Source organism: Toxoplasma gondii, chromosome V (genome assembly GCF_000006565.2).
Source record: "Toxoplasma gondii ME49 chromosome V, whole genome shotgun sequence".
Classification (NCBI taxonomy): domain Eukaryota; phylum Apicomplexa; class Conoidasida; order Eucoccidiorida; family Sarcocystidae; genus Toxoplasma; species Toxoplasma gondii.
The window spans coordinates 2,342,308-2,361,919 of NC_031472.1; the positions used below are offsets into that span (position 1 = coordinate 2,342,308).

The 19,612-nt window shown below is 52.3% G+C and overlaps 3 protein-coding genes across 3 annotated transcripts; 2 read left to right on the top strand and 1 right to left on the bottom strand.

Moving 5' to 3' along the window:
* The first annotated feature begins 1,302 nt into the window (after window positions 1–1,302).
* Window positions 1,303–4,094, top strand: RPL35 (ribosomal protein RPL35). The gene has a single exon (XM_002369160.2). The coding sequence runs from the start codon at window positions 1,701–1,703 to the stop codon at window positions 3,150–3,152; it is 1,452 nt and encodes a 483-aa protein (XP_002369201.1). The 5' UTR covers window positions 1,303–1,700; the 3' UTR covers window positions 3,153–4,094.
* Window positions 4,095–6,080: 1,986 nt separating this feature from the next.
* TGME49_285520 (RNA cap guanine-N2 methyltransferase) lies at window positions 6,081–15,715 on the top strand. Its single transcript, XM_002369159.2, has 7 exons — window positions 6,081–7,772; window positions 8,143–8,290; window positions 8,933–9,041; window positions 9,649–9,737; window positions 10,317–10,397; window positions 11,415–11,473; window positions 11,953–15,715. Exons 1-7 carry the CDS (start codon window positions 6,745–6,747, stop codon window positions 15,398–15,400), a joined length of 4,962 nt encoding a protein of 1,653 aa, XP_002369200.1. The 5' UTR covers window positions 6,081–6,744; the 3' UTR covers window positions 15,401–15,715.
* A 1,184-nt stretch (window positions 15,716–16,899) lies between these two features.
* TGME49_285510 (hypothetical protein) lies at window positions 16,900–19,612 on the bottom strand. The gene is made up of 3 exons (XM_002369158.2): window positions 18,728–19,612; window positions 18,243–18,296; window positions 16,900–17,864 (listed from the first exon to the last, which is right to left on the bottom strand). Exons 1-3 carry the CDS (start codon window positions 18,871–18,873, stop codon window positions 17,564–17,566), a joined length of 501 nt encoding a protein of 166 aa, XP_002369199.1. The 5' UTR covers window positions 18,874–19,612; the 3' UTR covers window positions 16,900–17,563.

Sequence of the window (19,612 nt, forward strand, 5' to 3'; positions counted from 1 at the left end):
GGGAGGTCGTCTTGTGTTCCGACACCCGGTGACACAGAGAGTCTGCGAATGCCGGAGGCTAATTACCGTTCAAGCGCTCAGAGACACACATACGATGCGGGAACCATGAAATCGCAGTTTCTTGCGATAGAACGGGGCTGTCGAGAAAACAGGTGCAGTCGTTTCGTATACGTGGTTTCAATCGTATATGCGCTCGAAACAGACTGTTCTCCGGTAACGCCTTTGAAACAAATAGTCTTCACACTCTGCTCTCTTGAAACAGTGCGAGCGTCGTGTAAACGGATTCGCAAGCGTCTCCTCGACGAGGTGTGCATCTCGGCTGTGTCCGTTCTTTCTCCGTTCTGATTCCTGCTGTGCATTCGCGTTCCCCTCCCGTCCGTTGTCTCTCCGTCTTCGGATTTCTGCTCGCTGCGTCACTCATTTTTTTTCTCCTCGGTCTCTTCATGTCTCAGCACTCACTGACGACACATGGCACGCTCCTCCAGACTCGCCGCAAGTCCTTTAACGAAGTTCGGACTTCTGTTTACACAGGAGATACGGTGTCGGACCGAGACTACGAATTCAGAAGAGAGGCTTCGTGGTACTGACACCCAAACTAACATGTGTAGTGCGCTTCGAGAAAGCCTTTTCTCTTTTGAAGGTGTTCCATATTTTCCCTACGGTCTTCCACATTCTCTGCCAACTCGCGTCTTCTTCATCGCGTAGTTCACCCTCATTCGCATCTTCGAGTTCTTTCTTCTTTCGCTCAACCCAGGAAAACGCAGCGTTACTTCCTCTGTTCCCGCTCTCGCTTCCGCCCTCGCGAAAAAACAGAGAACGAAACAGTCCTTCCCTTCCTGAAAAATGCAGAAGAGAGCAGGAGAAGAGATCGCCGTGGTTTTGCGTCCTCAGAGGATACTCCTCTAAAAAAAGACAGTGTGTCTTTGTCTCAGATCCAGTTTCCTCGTCCCGATATTTTGTCTTCACTGCATGCGTTCCCGTTCGGCGCCGATATAAACTACACACTTGTGCGCGTAACCGGGAGAGAGACTGGCAGAACGACCGCATCGCTTCTCCTGGCCTCTTCACTGCACAATTCAGCTCTCTTCGTCCTTCTCTCTGTGTGAGTCTTCTTTCTAGCTCTTTCTCCATTCCATTCCGTCTTCGCCTCTTCTGTCGCGGCATTTTTCTCCGCGGGCGTCGCTCTCGCCCAGACGAGTGCCGGCGCATGCAGCGCGCAAAGACGTACCCGGCGGAGCGAAACAAAGACGGAGAGAGAAACGGAAAGAGAAGACGGAACCAAAAGAGGGAGAGGAGAGAAGAAGAGAAAAAAGAGAATGTCAAGGTGGGAAAGAACGCATGTGGAGAGCGACGCCTCTCAACCTACGTACAGCCAAGTCTCTCGACCGCCATGTGACCGAAGCATAGCGTTTTACAACACGAGATTGGAGGCTCACCTAATCAATATCGCTGTGAACCTCACCAGAACATGTAATTGTGTTGAGAGAACAATAGGAACTGTTTACTTGGTGCGAATGCCGCTGTGCAGAAAGGAATTCCCGACATCGAAACGTGTGTGTCCTTTGTTTCAGACATGTCAGAATCGTTGATCCTTTTTTTTCCAGCGTCGCCGCTCGCTTCGACCTCTTGCCCTTTCTTTCTAGCCTCGTTCTTCCGTCCTTCCGCTCGCTCAGCTTCTCTCGATCCTTCAGCTCTCGAAAATGCGCCTCCTCAAACCTCTTTTTCTCCTCGTTTTGCGTCTCCTTCTCCTGACTCCGAAGCCTGCACAAGCCGTCACTCGTTCCACCTTTTCTTCCTCGCCGTCCGCCGTCTTCTCGCGTCCGTCCGTTCGCCTCTGGGAAGATCTGGACAAGTCTTTGCGCCTTCCGGGTGGGTCTGAGACTCGCGGTTCGTCCTTCGCTTCTTTAGCGTCAACTTCGCTTCTTGGCACTTCTCTGTCTCATCGTCCACCTTCCGCTTCTTCTACCGTGTTTCCTCTCTCTTCTTCGTCGCCGTCTTCTGCTTCTTTCTTGTCCTCTGTTTCCTTCGCGCTGCGTTTCCATCGGCTCGGCTCTGATGGCTTGTCGGAGACGAAGAGTTCTTGCAAAAACCGCTGTGCGTATTCCGTTTTCGCCTCGGCGTCTAGAGACTCCTTTTTTTCTCCGTCGGCGAGGTCTCTCGTGTCTCATCTCCCCGCATTTTCTGAAAGCCTAGGCTTCGCGTCAAGTCCCTGCTTTGTCTCTCCTAGCTTTCGCATCTCTTCGCCTCGTCCTTGGGGGGCAGGAACTGCCTCATGTAGCCAGTGGAAATCCTTTTCAACAGCCGGAGATCATCACGTCAGTCCCAGTCGCTCTTTTTCCTTTTCAGAGTGTTCCTCATCCCCTTTGATCTTGCAGGGAGGGGATGCATTCTCTCCGGCCTCTTCTGTGTTTTCTCCCTGTCGCTCTGCCTCTCCTTTTTCCTCTCCTTTCTTCTCTCCGGTGTTCGCCTCCCTGTTCTCTCTCTGTCGCCTTTCTTCTCGCTCACAGTCTCTCTCCCAGTTGTCGACTTCTTTCTGCATGTCTGAGTCTCCCCTCCGTTTCTCGGTCTCTTCTTGCCCTGACTTGCTTCCCCCGAACCTCCGTTTTCCCGCATGTGACGGTGAAACTTTCCAAGCGGAGGACGCCGACCAGGCTGTGCGGACCTCTTCTGTCTCTGGCGACGAGGCTGGAAGGCCAAGGCGAGACGACCCTCTGTGTGTTTTTTCCACGGCGAATGGCGACTCGTTTTTCTCTTTCCGAGACGCGGCGAACGCTGAAGAAGGTCCGCGTCGAGGCTCTGCAGAAAGGATGAGCCTTGCGTCTCCCTTTTCGCGAGGCGAAGCAAGCTGCGCCGCGCAGAGAGGCGTCTGCAGCTTGCACATGAAGGTGAAAGTTCCAACGCCGGCCCTCAAACCTCGGACGAGAAAGTCGATTGCAAAGCGATTCAAGATCACCGCCACCGGGAAGCTGCTGTACAGACACTCGGGGCGACAGCACCTGATGAGCTCGAAGAGTGGAAGACGAAAACGTCGTCTGCGAAAAGTCTGTGTCTTGACGGGGGTGATGGCAAAGAAATACCTTGCATGCATACACACTCCGAGAGCGCGAATCAAACGGAGAAAACGACGTCCTCAACCTGTCTACAAGATGTAGTGTCGAGAGCGCAAGAAACAGCCAGACACGGTAGAAGAGGAAGAGCGAATGGCAAGGTGAGGGTGAAAGAGGAGAGTCAAGAAAGGCGGAGAAATACGTAGAGGAAACAGAGGACCCGGCTCGTGAGAGACAACCTGCAGATCGAACGTTCGGTGGAAGGCGCATTTCAAATTTCCGACACAGTTGATGTTTCTCGCCTTCGAGGGGGGGAGAGGTCGTCTTATACTGTCCTCTCTCTTCTACTCTCTTGTGTTGTCGCTTGCTTCCTTGCCGCCTCATCGATGGGTCGCCTCTTGTGCCAGTCACTCCGTTTCGCGCCTTTTCTGTCGCTCTTGGAGAACTGTTCTCTCCTTCCATGCCGCGTTGCCTTTGCGCTTCTCTGCGTACGTTTCTCTCCTCGGTTTCCTTGTCTGTTTCTCCTCTTGTCTTTTTCCTGTGGTTCCCTCCCGGAATTCACAAGGGTCAAACAGTGAGAACGTCTCTGAGACGAGAGACTCTCTGAAATGGACGAGCACAGGCGCGCATGCAGCGATGTGTCTGGAAAGCGTCACAGAAAAGAGAATGCTTTTGCATTTTTCACCGTATCTTCCACGTATATTCAAAGGATTCCAGGATTCTGCTCACCACCTGCACATAGACCGCTCCAAAGAAGGTTTCATTTCCTCTCTGCGCCGGAGATTCAGGCCGCAACGATCAGGCTATGACGGTGGATTGAGATTCTCACGGCTTCCAAGTAGATGTTGTCTCCGTACGAAGGATGTGAGGCTCAGACGACTTGTCGCTGACACAAATGGTTGTCACTCGACGAAGAAAACAATGACGGTTTTGACAAGTTCCTCGTTCCTCACCATCTCTCTGAGTTATGGAGGCCGCGATGACTCCAGCGGCTTCTTCATTTCGAAGCCAATGTTTCGCTCCTCTTCAGACATATTTTCTACCAGAGGGAGGTTCGCGGAATTTTTACTGTGTTTCGATAAGCATGCGTATGTGCAATAACTGTGCAGTTTATTTGTTGATTGAATTCCGCTTTCCACAAAGGAAAGCCTCTCTAAAAAAGTAGATTTACTCCATCCAGTCTTGAAATCTATACACTTGAATAACTTCAGATGCACGGATCAAACTAGACATCACGAAAACTCGATGCTCTGCAACCTGCACAGAACGGGCGTGCCGGCAACACAGGCGACCTCTCACAGGCTTGTGCTTGAAAGGAAGAATTGCTTCTTCCAATTTTTTCAAGGGGTCGAAAACAAAGTTCAGCGCGTGAGGACACAGTGCGTTTGTCTTGGAGCTTCCCTATTCCGTCGTGCACAGTTCCGCTCAGTGTGCGGTTCTTCATTTCAAGGACATATGGCCTTTCCAGAGGAGACATGCCAGGCTGAAAAGCGAGTCCGTGACTCGGAAGGTAACGCATGCGCGCAGAACAGTGAAGAGATCTCAGTTGTTACAGAGGAAGGTCGCTGCGGATGGCGAGGAAAACACCGCACAATCTAAAATGTCATGGGGGTCGCGTTCACCTATATGTTCAAGTTCCTGCGAAAACGCCAGAGGCTCTTCGCAACTGTGTCTCTAAGGGACCGCACACAGTCCGTCACTGCGGACTATTACATACGCCTTCCTCTCATATCCGAAATTCACTTTTCTCCCGCTCTCCTCCCGACAATTTGCCGTCGTCTCGAGGAATTGCCTCGAACAGCGAAAGGCATGTAGTGCATTCGTTGACAGGACGTCTTTTCCTCGGAGAGCGTAGATCTGTCCGTGCGCTTTCGAAACAGAAGAAACGCAGAAAGACAGAGCCCCGTCTTTCCACGGAAGACATTGAGGACGTTCTTCAACTGAACTGTTGGGGGGATGCAGAAAAAAAAAGCTCTGCACATCTGATAGGAGGGCTGCAATACCTGGAAACGTGAGGGGTCTGGCCGCAAGGAGTAAAGTGACGGCTATCGATTTTCGATCGATGTTCAGCGTTTCCAGTTGAGATGCTTAACCTAGATTTCACAGTCCACGTCAACTGTGGGCACAGTGTCGGCTGCTACCGCAAGGCTAAATAAACAGTGCGGCGGTGCTTAGCCTGAAAGCCTCTCACTTCACACAGATGCGCTGGAACGTCGAGTTCCGTTTCAAAGCCTTCCTCACTTTTGTTGAAGCCACAAAAAGCAAGGAATGTTCGCCTTCCGCGGCAAAGGCTTTACCCGCAAATCCGAGTATCACAGGGACGACAAACATTGAAGTAAAGCGTGAAAGGGACTGGTCTCTTGTCGTCCCTGTCGGAGATACGCGTAGAAACTGGCAGCGACGCACAGCCCCTGCCGTCTTTTTCCTTTTCCAGCCTCGGATCTTTCACCTCTTCTTTGTGTCTGAACAGAAACAACTTCGAGAGATCGACGCTCTTCTATCTCAGCTTTTCTTCGGTTCTGCGCACTGGCCAAGAAATGCGCTGGAGTTGCCACCCAGGAAACTCGGTTTTCTTCAACAAAAATATCAACTTTTTTGACGCTCCGCTTGCAGCGCCCGAACATACAGCAGAAGCTAGATTCACTGCTGCACCTGATAGGAGTCCCGCACAGGTGTGTGAGGGATTTCTTTTGTTCCAGTTCAAACGCAAAGAACGCGAATTGAGCTTGTTCTCTGCCTTGTCGAGGATTTAGCAACGAGCTCGAACCTCGGATGCTTTGCTCACGGCTGGACTCGCGGAGAGTCGCGACGGTCGCTTTCCTTTCTGACGGTTTTCTCCAAAAATGAAAATGATAGAGTGGAGATCTCGAGTGTACAGTTTTGCGGCGTTGACGATCTGCGAAAAATCAGATGGTCTCGACGCATGCGCTTGCACACGCGTAAATTCATCTCAAAACGCCGAACTATAGAAACATGTTCGGTGGTTGCTTGGCGAGTCGATTCGCTTCCCGAATTTAAACCTTTTTTTCTCCTCTCAGAGAGAAAATCCTCTTTGTTTTCGCGTCAGGTTCGGTCTGTTTTTCTGCGTTCTCTTCTTCGATCGCGAGGCACCCGTTCTCAGGCTTCGCGCTCGGCAGCAAGCGCCTCGGTTCCTTCCAGGAAATGCACAAGACAGCAAATGGCTTTTGTGTGTGCTGCTATCTTTTTCGTTCCTAGTTTGCTTTGCATCTGCGTTTTCTTCTCTCTCGCGCCTCCACCGTCTCCTCTCTTGTTCCCTTTTCTTGGCGCCTCTCGCTGCATGCAAGCATCTGGCTGTCTCTCTCTGCCGCCCTCGTCTCCATCTCACTGTATTTCCCCTCTCTCCTCTCCTTGCTAGCTTTCTTCGGAGAAACAGTTGTTCCGAAAAGAACGCCAGAGACTTTCTTGCATGCTCTGTCGCTCCTCTCGTCTACAGCTTTCTTCGGAGTAGCCTTAAAGAAAGGAAAAGAAGAGAAACGTTTACCTGTGTTCCTTCTCCTCTCATTTCGCGCGTTCTTTGGCGGTATTTTATGTCTTTCAAAAAAACATCTTTTGCGTCCAGCCTCTCTCCTCTCGTTTGGAGCTGTCTTTGAGAAGGAAATGCTCCGCATAACTCATAAGAGGGTAAAGTCAGTGTGAGGCAGACGGTGGTCTCTGACGCAAACCTCAGTGTTTTGCCATGAGACGAGACACAAGAGAAGCGAGGAGAACCGCCCGTCCTCGTGGATCGTGGAGGACGAGGCCGCAGAAGAAGCGGAGCAGAGAGCTGCGTTTTTCAGCGGAGAACGCGACGCACAGAGAGCGATACGAACGGATCACAAACGCCGAAGAAGGCGGAGACTCAAGAGATATGTTGGCCAGTCGAGACGGACGACGACCTAATGCGGAGGAAGAGGAGCCGGAAAGCGAGCAGAAAGATGAGGAGGAGAAAGAGGGAGGAGGAGAACAGTGCGAAGGAGAGGAAGCGAAGCCTGTGTCGGAGTCACGACGGCAGGACCTGGCGAGCGACGCAGAGACCAAGTTGATAGGGGGAGGAAGGCGAAAGAGGAATCTGGGGAGCGGAGGAGACAGCCGGAACGAGAGAGGCGATCGTGAGAGCCTTCAAGATCCAGAAAAGGAAACAGGCTTTCGAGGAGACAGCACGACGAGACTTCGAGAGACGACGCGAGGGTCAGCAGAACAGCAGACACCAGGAGGACAGGAGGGGAGATCTCGACGACGAAGTCCTGAAGAAAGCGAGAGCAAAACTCGAAGAGGAAAGAGAAGAAAAACACTGAGTGGCGAATCCGAAAATACGGAGAGTGTGGGTGACGAAGAGCTTCTCCAAACCTGCGAGGAGATCCCGAGGGCTTCCTTCCCGTCGTCTTTTTCACCTGTTTTTCCTTCTCTCTGTGTTTCCTCTCCCTCTGTCGCCTCTTCCGTTCCTTCCTCATGTCACTCTCCTTCGTCGCGCGTCTTCCAATCTGCCGTTCGAGACGCTTTCGGCGAATCTGAGAAGCGCAGAAGGCCTCCCTCTCGCCTCCTTCTTCTGCCGTCGGCTTTCTCATCTCCTGCGGACCTTTCCTCTCTCCCTTTGGAGACAGACGAAGCCACTGAGAGGTCTCTTTCTTCTCGCCGGCGCAGTCTGGCAAAGAAGGCGCTCTCGTCCTCACTGTCGGAAGCAGAACGCGATAAAGACGCCGGCTCCAACGACCCCTCCTCGGTCAAGTACGCGAACTCATCAGACGCTAAAGTGTAAATTTCAATGGCCTGCCGGCTTTCATGTTTGCTTGGAAGCTGTAGTCATTAACAACTTTCACTCAGTTCAAGCAGTGAACCAGTCCGGGAGAAAGGTATCAGCGAAGAGCTAATCTACGATGTAACGTGTACGGCGTCTGTGGCACCACCGCGTTTTCGCTTGTTCTCTTTCTCCTTTCTCCTCACCGACTTCCTCTTCGGCTTGCCTTTTCGAGCTCTCTTCCTCACCTCTCTTTTCTCTCTCTGCACCGGAACTCCGACATATACATACATATATATATATATATATGTGGATTGTTCGCTCTGTACCTTGCGAAGGCGTATGGGGTTGTGTCTTCAGAGATCCGAAGCGCTTTACTCTTTTTCACCGTTTCGACCAAGGGATACAGCTGGACGAGGATATGTTATGGTCTGTGAGTTACGAAGACATGGCGTTGCAGATGGCGTCTTGCTGCTCCTGTCCCCTTCTCTGGGACGCCTTCGGCGGGGTAGGGGAAACTCTTTTCCACTGGTGAAAACAAGTTCTCAACTTCCAAGAGATGCATGCACATATACACATACAAATTTATTCATACATATATATACATATATATACATATATATATATCTATGTATATATATATATATATGTATATATATGTATATATACTTGTGCACATCTGTAGATAGAAAAGCATACATTGTTGTGTCTGTATGCCGACAAGGATAGCATGGAGTGAGTAGGATATGCGTCCAGACGTTCAGATACATGGCGAAAGAGCCAGCAAAGGATATGCATGTAGAACATACGGATAGAGAGATACCGACGGCTTCAGTATAGAGAAGGCATATGGAGAAACCGATATATATATATATATATACTGATACAACATATATTTGTATATCTTAGTGAATGATATATATATATATATATATATGTATGTATGTCTATTCATTGCTCGGTGGTCGCAGGTTTTTGAGGAGTTCGTTTTCGGCTGAGTATTTCGAGCAGGTTGTCTGGGCGCGTGACTTCCGGCGCGTGTTTGTGGAGCGGCAAGTTGGGGATGGAAGTGCGTTTTGTTTAGTTTTGTTTAGTTTTGTTTAGTTTTGTTTAGTTTTGTTTAGTTTTGTTTCTTTTTTTCGTCTCACAGGTCGCGGGGAATACCACGCACTTTGCTCGAGGTTTTTGCGGCTTCGTCGTTTGTTCGGAACTTTCTCCAGAGCGCGTCCGAATGGCCAAACACAATGTCTCTGTCTACGGTAGGAAGGGGGGAACGCTTCCGTGGAAGCTACCGGACAAAGACTGAGACGCAGCTTTCTCGATCGAGGAGCTCTGCAAGTCCGCGACTGTCCCTCCGTAGCGATTGTGCAAACGAGTCGCCGCCAACTGGACTCGAGACAGTCTCTCTTGGCAGTTCCGTCTCGGCGTTCTCTCACGATCTTTCAGTCCACTGTCGAGAGGTCTGAGATTCGCGTTTCGAGGAAAGGAGGCGTTTGTAAACTGGAGAGAAGAACAGCAAGAGAAGGACTCGAAGCAGAAGCGAAGGAAACGCGCTGACGGCTTCGTGTGCCTCCGGAGACGACGAGGCCTGCTGTATCTACAGAGTCCGCAGGTCGTGGAGAGACTTGTGAAGTCCTTTCTTCTCCTGAGTGTCTCCTCGCTCGGTGCGACGGTGACAAGCCAAGCGCGGAGGGGGGGAGTATGCACAGCTGATGACAGCTGCGACAGCCTAGCATGCGTTTCGGAAGTTGACGTCGTTGGTTCTCTGGAGATCTGGCCAGCTGGACAGACCAGGTCTTTTTTTCGGGGAAGAACCGTGAGTGTGTTCGTCGCTTGCATGCGCCTGTCTTCGCTTCCTTTGTTTAGGTCGGCAAGTCGCCAGTCGGGTGGATTTCGTTCTGGGAGACTTCCGCCATCTCAGCTCGCGCATCTTTCGCCGGGGTACCTTTGATGGAGTGAGTCTTTCCATACAAGAGTGGAGACGCAAGTGAGAGACGCCGAGTTCCCAGGAAGGCGTTCCTTGGCCTTGAATCCGACTTTCGTCTCGCCATTCTGCATACAACAGATGGAGTTCCCTGCATCCAGCACAGCGGCTGACCTCGGATGTCTCCAGCTTCGTTTGCAGGCGTCCACCCTCTCAAGTCACCGTTGTTCAGTCCTGTGCGTCCCAGGACCAAACAGTTCCTGTTCGACTTCGTCTCCAGTGTTTCTCGCCGCGTTCGTCGTCGCCGGCTCCTCTCGCTTTTATGACGGGTGGCTTCCAGTCTCGGCTTTCCAGGAAATGCAGTGGAGTGCCATCGCCCGCAAACACACGAGCCGAGGCAGACCAGCGCCGATTTTGTCGAGGTGCACGGTCTCTGGTTTTTCGTCTCAAACGCAGAATCTGGAAAACGCCTGAGTCCGCCTTTTCCGTCTGGCTTCTCCTGCGCCAGTGGAACTCCAGTGTCTTCTGTAATAAAGGTGGAAAGTCTGCTCGAGACAAACGCGCATGGACATCAACTCTGCTTGTCTTCTGCGGCCTGTGCTGTCTCCAGATCTTCCTCGCCCCCCCCTGGGGTGGGCCGGCCTATCAAGCTTCTCCGGTCTTCAATCTAAGACGACTCGGTGCAAACTTGGTACGCAGGATCTTCAGAAAACGTTTGAGTCTCTCTGATTTCAGACACGGTTGCTGTTTCCCCAGAACTGACGCGGCCGCGTAGCCCTGACGTCGTGCGGTTCACTGACAACTTCTTCACCTTCCAGGAAAATGAAAGGCTTATGTTGGAATGTCGTAAAATGCTTGTTGAAAAAGGACTCGATACGATGGGGTCAGAATCTCAAAAGTGTGAGGCCTGAATTCGGTGGTGGCTTGGGAGGATCATGCATCCTCCGTTTGAAGTCGTACCAGGTCGACAATTCAAAAGCGTGAGACTACTGTCTTGTCAACTGGGGAACTCTTCCTTTCTTCTGTCATCGACTGTGGCACCGTGCTCCCGAAACTGTAAAAGGTTCAGGTTTACAAGAGTTCCGCGAGACGCAGCGAGGCAGCCAGACAAAGATAGAAACGTCGAGAGAGATAGTCGGGACGGGGAGGTAAAAAAAGAGGAAAGAGAGGTAGGGAAGTAGAGACATCCAGGCAGACAGATAAATTGATATATAGAACAGAGATAGATATATCAGATATAAAGAGTGATGGATACGATAGGGATAGACAGGATGGACAGATCTTCGCCGTGCTGTGTTCGCGGACAGGCTACTGCCACCGTACGCGTTTGTCTGGGCGAACGTCTCCACTGTCTCTTCCCTCGCATCGACTTTGCGCCTTCACAGTGCTCCACTTTCGTTCCGAGTCTTCGTATTACCGTCGCTGCAGATGGTGCAAGTCGAGACTGCAGACAGTCGAGAAAAGAGAGCGAGCGGAAGTCTAGTCACAACACCGCTGTGTGGTAGACTGAGCGAAGACTATCAGAGCTTGACGTGCAGCCGTTTTCGATTCATTGCGAACCGCACCCTGCTGGACGGTCGGTTTGGATAGAGTTACTGGTAACGCCGCAGAAACAACATCTTGTGTGATTGAGTTGCTACATTCGTGTAGCTGCGATTCCTGTTTCACCCTGAACGTTGCGCCTTGGTGTTTCCTTTGGACTTCTCAGGATGCCTTCGACATCGTCCGAAACGCAGCGCGTCTCGCGCCGAGTGCTGCTCTCTATCTGTAAGTGTCTGTCGGTGCAGTGGTCCACACATATACGTAGCCATGGGTCGGCGACGAGGGAGATTTCTAAGCTATTCAGAGGTCAGGGCGTTCTGAAGAAGTTCTCTTCTCTGCCGCCTTTGCTTGGCTCGAACGATCACACACAAACTGCCATTGAGGCTCTGTCGTCTTTCGCCGAAAAACTGGAGATCCACGTCTGGCTGGGCTTCTTAACTTCCCGGACTCGTGCAGCTCTCTGCTACGCGCGGCGGAGCGACAGAGGTCACAGCGACTTTGTCGGCCACCGTGCCGCATCCGGTCTAGGCAGTTGCAAGGAAGGAGGGTGCAAGCGAGAATTCGATCTGTGAATGCCGTATGCAGACTCAACCTGGGAGGGAGACCACCGAAGTCCACCTCACTCCAGTAATCGATTCGAAACTCAATTTTTGCCCGCATATGCATGCTGGCGACTTTATATGGGAGTCTCCTCGTCTTTGCAGACCCCGGAATACGCGTCTCGGCGACATTCAAGAATTCGCAGAGCTGTTCGACAGTTCGCGCAAAGGCGACAGAGAGAGCGACGCAGGACGAACGGATGCCTTTTTACGAGACGAGGGAGAGAGACTCAAAAACGACAACGCGAAGAGAAAAACCGGTGCACCGGTCTCGAAGGCGTTGTCTTTCGCGCCTCCCGGACCCCCAGCGGAGCCGCGCTCGCCGACCGCTGCTGCGATCCACAAGGAAGAACGGAAAGCAGAAGGAGAAGAAGGAAATAAGAAGACAGGAAGCCTGCGTGCGAGTCAGGAAGAAACCCGAGAAGAAGGGCAACCGTCTGCGTCGTACTCCTCTGATCCCCAGACAAATGAGGACGAATTGTGCAGAAGCTTGGATGCAAGCGGCGCCTCTCCCGCCCCTGCACTCGCGGTGGTGCTTCTGCATGCAAATCGACTGCAGTTTGGCCAGAAGGCCCCAAAACTGAAGTTCGAGAAAGGAGACCTCTGGAGCAAGGCGACGCTTACCACGGCTGAGCGGCAGCAAGAGCGAGAAGCAGGACGGAGGTTTTTTCATCCGGGCAAAGAGGACGCGAGCGCTTGGTCGTCGGAGAGTGGAGAAACGACAAGTGGAGAAGCAGGGAAGGCAACTGCAGACAGCGAGCGGATTGCTAAGGGAGGCGAAACTCAAGACGCCACCGGCGACAGGGTGTCCGACTGTGCCAGGATGATGGGCGAGGTAGAGAAGGTGACAGTGGGAGGTGAGCCGCAAGAGGCAAGCGCGTTTGAATCTGCGTTGTCTCCTGGATCTCCTTCGTCGCTCCGACCGCGCGTGACTTCCTGTTTCGATGAGAACGCGTTTCTGGGCGTTTCAGCGTGTGGGATTGTTGCCTGTCCTCGATGCGCCAGAAGGGCGTATGGGAGACGGAAATCTCAGGTGACAGCAGAGAAGGAGGTCCGAGAAGAAAGGGAGCAAACGGAGGAGGTTCCGGATTTCCAACGTGAAGCAGAGGAGCTCGATTGCTCAGCACAGACTGCGGATATGGTCGATGCATCCTGGGAGCCTTGGAGAGCTCTCTGTCCCTTCCAGTGTGGAGACAACTGGCTGGAGGAAGACTCCAACTCGGCGTCTCGGGATAGGCCTGTCGACGTACCGCTTGTGCGTTCTGCTTCTCTTCCGTCGTCGCCGCCGAGCTGGAGGTGGAAACTGGTGGGGATCACTGTTTACTTGGGCGACTTTGCTCGCAGGCTTTACAGTGAAGTCGCTTCTTCTCCTTCTTCTTCGTTTTCTGTGTCTTCTTCTTCTCCTCTTTCTTCTTCAGGAGTGCCCTCGAGCGTTTCTTCTCTCTCTGCACGCTCTTCGGAAGCGTACTTGTTCTCACCTGTGGCTGGGCCTCATCCTTCTCCCTGCGGCTCTTCAGCATTTCCTTTTCCGTCAGTTGCTGGGCCTCTCTCGTTGTCTCAGCCGACTGACGCGACGACTCGTGTCTTGGCTGTTCTGAAGTCTCTCGGCAGGGCCTCGCTGCACCTTCTCGGTCTGATGCCTCCTCGTTCGCTCCCGCAGTTTGGAGTTTCAGCGTCGCTTCCTCGTTACTTCTCCCCTCCCTTGATAAGTTGCCGCTCGGCTTCCGGGGGGGGGGATGGTCGCGAGGCCACTGGCGCGCCACTGGCGGTTGGAGACAGAACGGCAGGGGAGACTCAAGACGAACGCAACGCAGAGGAGGACCAGACTTTGAAGGTGCGGAAACGAAGAAACGCCTTCTCTCCTCGGTCTCCAGGCCATGTCGAAGGCCTCGGAGAAGGACAGCAGCAGGGAACGCACGGCAGGCAGGACTCCCCAACTGCTCCTCTTGTTCTCTCTCCGTTTGGAGTGCCTTTGTCACTCCTTCCCCCCGACGACTGCGCGCCTGACAAAGCGCCGGAACGACCTGATTGTTCGAGGACTGGCGACGCGGCCGAGGACCAGTCAGCTGCTGTTCGCGTCTCCTCTTCTCTCCGAGGAAGGCGGTTTGTGACCGTGGGGAGAGCGAAACCTGTACCACTTGGCGGGGGGTGTCGCACGGTCTCTCAAAGCCGCGAAGCCGAGGGCGAGGGATCGCATGTTCAGACGCCACAGGGACGGAAACGCCGAAGAAGTGAAACGGCGAATGCGATCGAGTTGCATACTCTGCCTTCCCTCTCTTCAGAGCGAAAACAGCTGCACTCCTGGGTGTACGGAGGCTTTGTTCCCAGCTGGACAGAGGGGGGAAGCGAAGGCGAGCTGGACAAGTCGCATGCAAAGCCGAAGGTTGGAAAAGAAGCGTCGTGCCATTCGCCTGCCTGCAGAAGTTCAGGCGAAGCCACGGAGGAGGAAGAAGAGCAGCGTCGAGCCGTCCAGGGACCAGAAGACGGGGAAGGGGAAAAAGGAGAAACGGAGGTAGGGAAGGCAGCAGAGACGCGAGACAGAGACAAAGAAACGTCGCAGCTTCTTTGGAAAGCCTCCCGGCTTCTTCTGTCCCTTGAAGTGAAGGCGCAGTCACGGAAGCAAGGCGCAGGCGAAGAAGTACAGGAAGGAAAAGAGAGCAAAGAACATGTTCCAAACGGCGCAAGTAGGGGCGATGAGAAGGGGATCGAGAGGTCGGCCGCCGAGCGCGTTCAGTTCTTCCTTTTACCTGCAAAACAGCTGTCCAGCATTTTTCTTCACTTGTTCTTGGCTGCTGTCGTCGAACGCACCCTGGACGTTCGAGGCGTCGACCCGCGACAGAATGTCATATGGTCGCGTTACGCAGACCAGGGCGAGAGAGAACATGGCAACTCTTCTGCGAGAGGCAGACAGACGAAAGAGAGCAGGAAACCTGAAGAAGCCGCGCGGAAACGCACACGACGCGCCGCGGATTGTCCAAGCAGCGAAAGAGAAGCAGAAGAAGAAGACACAGAAGAGAAGCAAAAAGTGGAAGGAGAGAGAAGAGACCTGCAGATGAGGAGGTGTCATGTCGTGGACGAAGGAAACCGTTCCCGGATGGCAGATTCAGCGGGCGTTGGAAATCCGTCTAACAAAGGAGAGGAGCGCCGATGCACAGCTGAAGAAGAAAGGGAGTGTGGTGCAAGGGCAGAGGGGAGGCAGACTCGATCCGGACAGTCCGTCTCTGCAGAAAGAGACACCGACTTGCACCCGTCTTCTGGGACGACTTTACTGGTAAATTCGCTTTTCATAGGAACGGCGAAGGCAGCCATCGAACGCGCGTTCCCTCAATTCTCCGATGTCCTTATGGACGGAGATGTGGAGAGCGGGAGACCACTTCCAGAGAACGCAGAGGCGAAGCAAAGTGAAACCTTGTTGAAGAACGAAGGAGAGCGTCGCCCGTCTCTGCATGTGGCGAGAGAGATCGCATGCAGTTTGATGAACAATAGCAGTTTTCAATGGATTCTCAACCTCCATGTTGAGAGGCTTGTATCTATTCTAGCTGCGTGTAAGTGAGGTGCTCTCTACTGTCTGCTTCGCGGAGTTCTGCAGTCCATGGCCATAATCTTCTTTCTCATCCTCTTGTCTTTCGCGGTGTGTCTTCTCTGCATTATGGGATGAGTCGGATGTTTGCGCTCGAAACCGAAGCCGGCGACACAGTGAGCAGCGGCGAGACTCTGCATCTGTGGGCGGCCTCATTGGTATCTCTGAAAGGAACCTAGACGGCGCTTCGCATGCAACGCTTCCACTTTTCTTTTCAAAGACGGTCGTAGACGATCGCAGCTGGGCGGTCAAATTCCAAAACGAAACTGCGTCTCACCTCAAACGGTCCTACCATATACACGGTTATTCGATTATTTTTCAGAAGTGCCCATCCCGGCCTGGTCCTTCTTGATGGACAAAAATATTCCTCTTGCACGTCCGGATGGCTTGCTAGTCAGGTTCGACACAGGCAAGCAAAGACGTTGACGGGTGAAACGCGTCACAATCGAAAGCGAAAAGGAAGACGCCGCAAGGACCGAGGCGCGAGCACTTTCTCTAATTGAACACGATAGGCCTTCCGCTTTATTTTCGGCACATCTCCCGGAAACGGCCATTAGTTGGGTTTCAGGTTCTTTAAACTGCGCCGCCAAAACATATTTTTAGAGCTATCGGCACAGTCGAGGAACATCCAAGTGATAAGGAGCTGCCTCAGAGTCACACTGTCGACGGGGAATCTGCGAGACTCAGACGAAAACTTCTGCACGGTATCATATACTTCTCTTGCCGCTTTGCCGGCCTGGTATGCTCTTGAATGTAACCGAAGGCAAGCTCCGAACGGTAGATCAGGACTACGCACTGCATCAACGAGAGCATCTGTTGTACATCAACACTAGCAACTGGTAATACCACTCCAGAAGTATTTCAGTAGAGAAGCCCTGCGAGGTAGAGACACAAGTGAATCACGAATTATCTTTGCTCATGGAAATTCGACTTTTGCCGGATGACGCCATCTCCTTTTTCACACGATTCCGAAAGTCCCATCTCACGATCAAAATATTTCCTACTTTCCCGTAGAAAGCCTGGCACTCGGCATTCCTAGCATCAACTGCGTCCTCGCCTCGAGCGTTTTGCTAAACGTAACCCCGGAACGGACCGCAGAAAATAACTTATAAGCGAGGGATAGAGAATTCAAGGCACCGTGAAAAAATGCCCCGGCACTGCCACTTGCTTCCCACCCGAGCACTGTGTTTTTATCGGCCTACAGTGTCGTGGAGAACGGCACCTTCTGGAAGCGACAGAACTAAACGAGACAGTGGATCCTGAGTCGCGATGTCCAGAGACTAATCGGATTGAAAATCAACTTTTAATGGGAAACATGGACGGTAGACACTGCTCCCTCATATCTCCGTGGTTGGCCTCTCAAAAACGAGTTTACTTTGAGGGCCGCGTCGTCACATCACGTGCAGGCTAGTGTCGACAGGAAGCGTCGTAGTGAGAAGTCTTTCCGCAGACCAAACCGTTTCTGAGTCTGCCGAGCGAACCGTGAACAGAAGAGCAACAAGGAGGAACTGAAGCGAACTGAAGAAGTCTTCTAACGGTGGGATTTGTGTTTGTGCTCTCGGTTGCACGTTTCGTAGAAACCGCTGTTGTCTTTTTGAAGGCTGAGTTGGGGTGGCCAGGACTCACGCACACGAATCTCGCATCCTGTCTTCTATAGTGAACGAGAAAAAACAGATCAGTGTCATCACCGCGTGGATGCACGAGGTTTACTCATTTCCGGAGCAAAAACAGTCCCGAGTCAACATGAAGAAACTCGACAGCCGAATGCAGTTTATCACATTTGGTCTGTACCCGGTTTCAGCAAGAAATGCCGTTCCTTTTTCTGCCGCTTCTTTCCATCCACTTCCTGGCCAGGGACCAGGGCTCTCTCTCTCTCTCTGGCTGAATTGGATGGACGGAGATCCTCGCCACGAGCCGGACAGAGTGACGAGAGAATCTCCTGAATTCTCCAGGAAGTCATCAGACCAAACGCAAGTCGCTGCTCTAACGTCCTTTTCATTGGGACATATTTCCAATCCCTCCTTTCTCTTGTCTCCACACCACCGCCAAAAACGCGGGCAGGACCATTGATCCGTTCTCACGCTTCACGGCTCTGGTTCGTCTTCTGTTTTCAGTTTCTCTGTCCTCTTTCTTTGCTCAGGCTCCCGGATTCGGGCGCAGGCTCTCCCATTTGTACGGGATGTGACCGTAGCCAGGGAGGTTTAAGTCGGCTTTCAGCGAGTCCGCCACTCGGTCGAGCTGCTCTTTGCTCCTCACTGGAGCGACGGCAGATCCCAAGTCTGTCGAGTCTACATTGTAAAGATGTTTCACTTCCGGCCGCAGTTCGTAGTGAGGCGGCGAAGACGGCGAAGAAGAGAGAACGAGGTGAGGACCCTGGGGTCGGTTGCACTCGCGCATCGCCACGAACTCCTTCGCACAGAAAGAGGGATCCGGATTCCTGGGAACCACACAGAAGACGAAACAGCTGGTGACGAACGTCCCTCTACTACCACAAATCAAGCTACGAAAACAGCTTTCTTCCGCGTGTATGAACTCCGAATGGCACCACTGGTGCAGATTTCAGTGCGTCTTCCGTGGAAAACAGAGAAGGCCAGAGACAGCGCGGAGCCGAGACGCCGACACAGGAAAAACGAAATCCAACGAGGAAGGACGAGAAAGAGAGAAAAACAACGACGGAACGCAGCCTGGACAGGGGCTACAGAGAAAAGCGAGAAGTCGAGAAGGTCATATTTCGTTTAAAGCAAATTGTAGTAGACGCAAGAGACGTGAACATGTGCATGCGTCGACCATATGAACTGTTTCGGCTGCGCCTTACTTGGTGCACTTCATCAGATTGATACCCTCGTCAATGCAGTACGAGGTCCCCAACCTGAGAAAAAGGCATGCAAACACACACAAAAAACTTTCTTTGTCTCAAAGTGAATCAGAATATCTTTTTTCTGGTGAAGGAAACGGAACAGGGCAACCCAGGTCTAGGGAGTGACATGCACATCCAGAAACGAAAAGACATGCCCTTCTGGTTCCTGGAACAGGGTCTGTCTTCGCCCTCTCCAACAGCACCAGGAAAGCGCGCCACAGACAGACACCCCTTTCAAGGAAGTGATACATGCACGCGTAAGGATATATTCCCATTTTGCACATACTCACATATATATACATATATATATATATATATAGATAGATAGATATAGATATAGATAGACAGATATATATATGTGTACGAACAGTAGAGAGTCATGTGAATGGTTGTGTCATTGGTTGGGGTTCACAACGAAGTCTGGCTGCGAGCCTAAGTCTCACATGTTTTCGCACGCTCGAAGTTTGCTGTGGAAGTCCGTGCATGCGCTGAAGTGGGTTCGGCCGTTCTTGGCGAGGCATTGCTTATACTCGCTGTGAAGCTGCTCGCATGCAGCCCTTTGATGGGGCGCGACGGAGTCTCCAGACATGATGAAGAAGGGGGGAGATGTTGGAGGAAAGCACACAGAAACGATGAGGCGAAAAACGCTTGGACGAGGTCCTCAAAACCGTGTGGAGTCGTCGAGAGGGGGAAAGCCGTACCCGCGACTGTTGAACGCGAGAGTGGCTTCGGAGCAAGAAAACAAGAAACGCGAGGCAGGGGCCAAAAGTATTTGAGTGTCCACAAAAGCTTGTGGAATTTCAACGCATTCGCAGGGTCGCGAGCGAACGGGTACACCGAGACGAGCAAGACACCTAAAGCGACAAAAGGCCGACGCTGGGGTTTCAGGTAAGCTGCAAGGTGGAAAAAACTCGGTACGTGAGGACAAGTAATAGTTTCAGCAGGGAAACGAGTGTCTATCGTTCTTTGTATTTGCACAGCTGTGCATCACTCGAAAGAAACAACAGGGGAAAGACGGACGACCTTCGCAGTGCAGTGGCTGTGACGGTCTTCACGGTTCGTGCGACGGAGTGAAAGTTACCCCAACGATACAGGGAAAGGCTTCCTTTAAAAACCCATCAATGCCGCGCATGCGCACGATGGAAGTGTTTGGTGAACCGTCACAACTTCACGACGCACAAGAAGAGAAACAACGGAGAATCGGTGGGAGCTACCGACTTTGTGAAGAGCAGCATCTGGCGGCAGCACACAGCACCGAGGCCACAAGAAACTGTACACGAGAATGAGAAACAATGTTTTGCGGAGAAACTGGTCGACCTCTGGTCTGC

Coding starts and splice junctions, on each gene's coding strand:
- RPL35 (XM_002369160.2), top strand. CDS start 1,701: ATGCGCCTCCTCAAACCTCTTTTTCTCCTCGTTTTGCGTCTCCTTCTC.
- TGME49_285520 (XM_002369159.2), top strand. CDS start 6,745: ATGAGACGAGACACAAGAGAAGCGAGGAGAACCGCCCGTCCTCGTGGA. Junction 9,738..10,316: donor GCCGGGGTACCTTTGATGGA/GTGAGTCTTTCC, acceptor TGCTGTCTCCAG/ATCTTCCTCGCCCCCCCCTG. Junction 11,474..11,952: donor CCGAGTGCTGCTCTCTATCT/GTAAGTGTCTGT, acceptor TCGTCTTTGCAG/ACCCCGGAATACGCGTCTCG.
- TGME49_285510 (XM_002369158.2), bottom strand. CDS start 18,873: ATGTCTGGAGACTCCGTCGCGCCCCATCAAAGGGCTGCATGCGAGCAG. Junction 18,297..18,727: donor CTTCGAGCGTGCGAAAACAT/GTGAGACTTAGG, acceptor CCTTTTTCTCAG/GTTGGGGACCTCGTACTGCA. Junction 17,865..18,242: donor AATCTGATGAAGTGCACCAA/GTAAGGCGCAGC, acceptor TGTGGTTCCCAG/GAATCCGGATCCCTCTTTCT.